General features: G+C 45.2%; 1 protein-coding gene across 2 annotated transcripts in view; it reads right to left on the bottom strand.

Moving 5' to 3' along the window:
* Window positions 1-1040: 1040 nt before the first annotated feature.
* LOC115180813 (stimulated by retinoic acid gene 8 protein homolog) overlaps window positions 1041-6000 on the bottom strand; it is a 41907-nt gene continuing 36947 nt past the window's right edge. For both annotated transcript variants that reach the window (XM_029742967.1, XM_029742966.1), the window contains exons 8-9: window positions 3166-3277; window positions 1041-1651 (exon numbers count right to left, since the gene is read on the bottom strand). In XM_029742967.1, the coding sequence (XP_029598827.1) occupies window positions 1571-1651; window positions 3166-3277 (193 nt within the window). In that variant the 3' untranslated portion in view covers window positions 1041-1570. The remainder of the gene's footprint in view (window positions 1652-3165; window positions 3278-6000) is intronic.

The following is a 6000-nucleotide window of genomic DNA, read 5'->3' as shown; positions in this document are numbered from 1 at the left end:
CCTCACTGTTAGGATGATTCTGTCCTCACTGATAGGATGATTCTGTCCTCACTGATAGGATGATACTGTCCTCACTGATAGGATGATACTGTCCTCACTGATAGGATGATACTGTCCTCACTGTTAGGATGATACTGTCCTCACTGATAGGATGATACTGTCCTCACTGATAGGATGATACTGTCCTCACTGATAGGATGATACTGTCCTCACTGTTAGGATGATACTGGGGACTGTTTCTCACTAAGGCAGAGGGTACCAGGCTGTGGAGACTGGCAGACACTCAGGCTGTGTTAGGATGGGGTTGAAGCTAGGAAATGATCACTAGGCAGAAAGAGGACTGGGCTGGGGGAAGAGACAGACAGACAGACAGACAGACAGACAGGCAGGCAGGCAGACAGACAGGCAGGCAGACAGACAGACAGACAGACAGACAGACAGACAGACAGACAGACAGACAGACAGACAACCATGGGCTTCAGGCAGTGTGAGGTGGAGACTGGGGCTTTAGGCACAGCTGGGGACTGGTCTCACTATAAGGTAGAAGAGAGGGGACAAGCCTGGGGCTGGGGACAGACAGACAGCCTCATCCAGACACTGCCACCCGTGATCTGTATTTCTAGAATGTAACCAGTGACCGTGAGGCTCAGAAGCCTGTCGACCAGCGGTTCCATAAAACTGAACGGTGGATAAACGATTGGAACCATTTCCCTGTTTGACCGCTAGGTTTTATGGGTATTGCGTAGCGGCTCAAAAGGCCACACTAGAATCATTCAGACTCACGTGCAGACCTTTTCCCCACGATCGAAGGGCCACTCTGGTTGCATTTTAAGATTTTAAATCATGTTCATTTACATTTTTAAGGTTAACCACATTACAATGATATAAAGATACAAAGGCGATATATTTAAAAAAGTGTTTTATTTTTTTTTTTTTTTTTTTCAGGATTTGGAAATTTTTTCCGCGTCCCAACCACCCCTCTCTATCACACTCTGAGCTGAGGGTTTTAATACACAGAGAAAGACTGTCTGGACAAAATGCTGATTCTGAACGGTTTAAAACGGCTGAACAATGATACACATCAAATAGAAACTGCTGAATGATTTTCCTCTAACCAGAGTATAAAACATCATATATAAAACTGAACATGAATGTACAGAATATAAAACATCATATATAAAACTGAACATGAATGTACAGAGAATAAAACATCATATATAAACTGAACAGAGTATAAAATATGTCTATAATTATAATAAACGTGTAGAAAAGCCCGGAACAATATATATATATTTTTTAAAAGCTGAACATTTTATAAAACAAATCACAAAAAGTGATCACTTAACAAGTCATAATAAGTAACACAATGTGTCTTTCATTTCACCAGGAACAAACACTTGTACAACAAATAGGTGTTGACATGACAGGAAGTTGGTAAAGAGGTTTTAAATCGGGGAGAACAGGCTCGTTGGTAATTGGCTGGAGCTGAATCAGTGGGACGGTATTAAATACATTGGTTTCCACGGTTTCCAGGTGTTTGATGTCATTCCGGACAGCAGCCTCCTGTGGATCACATGTCCTCACTGTCGAAGGACTCTGAACACTGGAGAAAGATCTCCTCATAGTCCCTCACAGAAGACAGACACAGGTCCTACATGGAGAGAGAAGATCCTGTTATCTGGTGGACGGACAGACAGACAGACAGACAGACAGACAGACAGACAGACAGACAGACAGACAGACAGACAGACAGACACAGGGCCTGGAGAGAGAAGCACCTGTTATCTGGTGGACAGACAGACAGACAACATACTGTATATCTCACACCTCTATTCCCAAGACACCACTTATTATGTTATACAATCTACCATACCTTCCTACCTAACAGGTTCCAACCTGGTTATGTTCTGGTTCCTACCATACCTGGTTATGTCCTGGTTCCTACCTGGTTATGTTCTGGTTCCTACCATACCTGGTTATGTTCTGGTTCCTACCTGGTTATGTTCTGGTTCCTACCATACCTGGTTATGTTCTGGTTCCTACCATACCTGGTTATGTCCTGGTTCCTACCTGGTTATGTCCTGGTTCCTACCATACCTGGTTATGTTCTGGTTCCTACCATACCTGGTTATGTCCTGGTTCCTACCATACCTGGTTATGTTCTGGTTCCTACCTGGTTATGTTCTGGTTTCTACCATACCTGGTTATGTTCTGGTACCTACCTGGTTATGTTCTGGTTCCTACCATACCTGGTTATGTTCTGGTACCTACCATACCTGGTTATGTCCTGGTTCCTACCTGGTTATGTTCTGGTTCCTACCATACCTGGTTATGTTCTGGTTCCTACCATACCTGGTTATGTTCTGGTTCCTAACATACCTGGTTATGTTCTGGTCCCTACCATACCTGGTTATGTTCTGGATCCTACCTGGTTATGTTCTGGTTCCTACCATACCTGGTTATGTTCTGGTTCCTACCAAACCTGGTTATGTTCTGGTTCCTACCATACCTGGTTATGTCCTGGTTCCTACCTGGTTATGTACTGGTTCCTACCTGGGTATGTCCTGGTTCCTACCTGGTTATGTCCTGGTTCCTACCTGGTTATGTCCTGGTTCCTACCATACCTGGTTATGTTCTGGTTCCTACCTGGTTATGTTCTGGTTCCTACCATACCTGGTTATGTCCTGGTTCCTACCTGGTTTTGTCCTGGTTCCTACCTGGTTTTGTCCTGGTTCCTACCTGGTTATGTCCTGGTTCCTACCTGGTTATGTCCTGGTTCCTAACTGGTTATGTCCTGGTTCCTACCTGGTTATGTCCTGTTCCTACCTGGTTATGTCCTGGTTAAATTCTGGCTCCTACCATACCTGGTTATGTCCTGGTTCCTACCTGGTTATGTCCTGGTTCCTACCTGGTTATGTCCTGGTTCCTACCATACCTGGTTATGTCCTGGTTCCTACCTGCTTATGTCCTGGTTCCTACCTGGTTATGTCCTGGTTCCTACCATACCTGGTTATGTCCTGGTTCCTACCTGGTTATGTCCTGGTTCCTACCTGGTTATGTCCTGGTTCCTACCTGGTTATGTCCTGGTTCCTACCATACCTGGTTATGTCCTGGTTCCTACCTGGTTATGTCCTGGTTCCTACCTGGTTATGTCCTGGTTCCTACCTGGTTATGTCCTGGTTCCTCCACCATCTGAGTCTTGACGAAACACATGATGTCCTTGTAGATCTCCCGGAGCTTCTCGAAGTCCCCACACTGAGGAGGGGCCAGGACAGGACTGGAGACACACAGAGAGAAGTGGTTGGTAATGAACCAACAGCAGGAAGAAACCATTATTCTCCTGTTACACCACCAGTCCTACAGTACAGCAGAGGACAGAGGAGCAGGGAAAGGAGACTGAGTAGGGAAGGTGATTATTAATAAGAGAGAGAGAGAGAGAGAATTGGGACAGTCTCAAGAACATTCTCCTTGAGTCCTTTTCTCCTCGCCTCCTTAAATCACATTGGATGAGAAAGCCAGTAGGTCCCTCCCCTCTGACCTTCTCCTCCAATGGGTTTCGAGAAGGAGGTGAGGAGAGAAGAAAGCCATTGAGATTCCCCTATTGTTATCCTAATGGACTATTCCTACAGTAAGGCAATACAGAGGTGTAGGACTGGAAGAACACAGCGCAGGGGGGATTATTAACCTCTCTTGGGTAGGGGGCAGTATTTTCACATCCGGATGAAAAGCGCGCCCAAAGTAAACTGCCTGTTACTCAGGCCCAGAAGCTAAGATATGCATATAATTGGTAGATTTGGATAGAAAACACTCTAAAGTTTCGAAAACTGTTAAAATAATGTCTGTGGGAATAACAGAACAAAAAGAAATTCAGGCTACCACTGTTTTCAATGGCTGTCACTTTTATTATAAGGCGAAATCCTCCCATATTGCAGTTCCCAGGGCTTCCACTAGATGTCAACAGTCTTTAGAAAGAGTTTCATGCTGGTTTTTGGGAAAATGAGACAGAAATGGTAGTTTTTTTCTAGGTGGCTCCCATTTTGGCTGTAGTGTTTCCAAGCGCGTGGAAGAGAGAGCGTTCTTTGGTATTTTTCTCCGGTAAAAACAATAACGATTCTCCGTCTTAAAATTGTATCGTTTATTTACGTATTAGGGTACCTAAGGTTTGATTATAAACGTTGTTTGACTTGTTTGGAATAGTTTATTAGTAATGTTTGGGATTCATTTTGTATGCATTTTGATGGAGGGAAACTTATTGACTGAAGCGCGCCAGCTAAACTGAGTTTTTATGGATTTAAAGAAGGACATTATCGAACAAAAGGACCATTTGTGATGTATCTGGGACCTCTTGGAGTGCCAACAGAAGAAGATCATCAAAGGTAAGGCATTTATTATATCGCTATTTCTGACTTTCGTGACGCACTCACTATTGAGTGGAAACAGATGACATGTTTTTCCCCTGTTCCTCCTGTTCCTGCCCCTGTTCCTCCTGTTCCTGCCCCTGTTCCTCCTGTTCCTGCCCCTGTTCCTCCTGTTCCTGCCCCTGTTCCTCCTGTTCCTGCCTCCTGTTCCTCCTGTTCCTGCCCCTGTTCCTCCTGTTCCTGCCCCTGTTCCTGCTGTTCCTGCCCCTGGAGGGGGGGAGGGAATAGGTTCTCACCAGGGACTAGATCATGGAGGAAGGATGGAGAGAGGGAGGGAGGAGGGAGGGAGGGAGGGAGGAGGGAGAGAGGGAGGGAGGGAGGGATGAGGGAGGGAACAGCTTCTTCCTGCCAGTATTAACATTAGGGAAGATGGAGGCAGAGGGACTTCATGTGAACCACGTTCCCTGCCAGTACATGGGTGTGTGTGTGTGTGTGTGTGTGTGTGTGTGTGTGTGTGTGTTATCCAGGGCACGTCAGGGTCCAGTCCTTAGTTGAGGGAGACCTAATTAAAAGTGAATTCTTAATGAGAGCTGCTCCAAAGCCACCACCTTTACCCCTCTCTCTCTCTCTCTCCTCTACCCTCTCTCTCTCTCTTCTCCCTCTCTCCTCTATCCTGTCTCTCTCTCTCTCTCCTCCCCCTCTCTCCTCTATCCTGTCTGTCTCTCTCTCTCTCTCTCTCCTCTACCTTCTACCCTCTCACTCTCTCTCTCTCCTCTCTCTCCTCGCTCCTCTATCCTGTCTCTTTCTCTCCAGGACCAAATACAAACCCTCCAACCCAAACAGGGATGTGGTGTTGATGGTATACTAAACACAATGATAAAATATACAGACCATAAATTAAAATAGGCAATTACTAAACATTATCCTCAGCTCTGGCATCTTCCCCAATATTTGGAACCAAGGCCTGACCCCCCCTCCCCCCCACACACAAAAGTGGAGACAAATTTGACCCCAATATTTACTGTGGAATCTGTGTCAACAGCCGTCTCTGATAAATCCTCTGCAGTATCATCAACATCAGACTCCAACATTTCCTCAGTGGAAAACAATGTCCTGAGTAAAATGTTAAATTGTTTTACTAAAGAAATACCGTACGACAGACAGACCACGTATCCCTGCACACCCTTATTGACAAACAGACAAAACAAAAACGAAGTCTTCTCATGCTTTGTTGATTTAACAAAAAATAAAAATAAAGCTTTTGACTCAATTTGGCAAAAGGGTCTGCTATACAAATGGATGAAAACGTTGTTTGTGTACATGGATTTTATAATATCGTATGTTTATCTCCCAAACACCAAGTGAGCAGTTAAAATGAACAATATAAACAAAGATTTCTTCCCATGGGGCCGTGGGGCGAGACAGGGATGCACCTTAAGCCCCACCCTCTTTAACATATATATCAACGAATTGGTGAGGACACTAGAACAGTCTGCAGCACCCGGCCCTCACCCTACTAGAGTCTGAAGTCAAATGTCTACTGTTTGCTGATGATCTGGCGCTCCTGTCCCTAACCAAGGAGGGCCTACAGCAGCACCTAGATCTTCTGCACAGATTCTGACAGACCTGGGCCCTGATAGAC

This window comes from Salmo trutta, unplaced genomic scaffold (genome assembly GCF_901001165.1).
Source record: "Salmo trutta unplaced genomic scaffold, fSalTru1.1, whole genome shotgun sequence".
NCBI classification, from domain to species: Eukaryota; Metazoa; Chordata; class Actinopteri; order Salmoniformes; family Salmonidae; genus Salmo; species Salmo trutta.
This window is presented reverse-complemented; position numbering and strand designations above follow the sequence as displayed.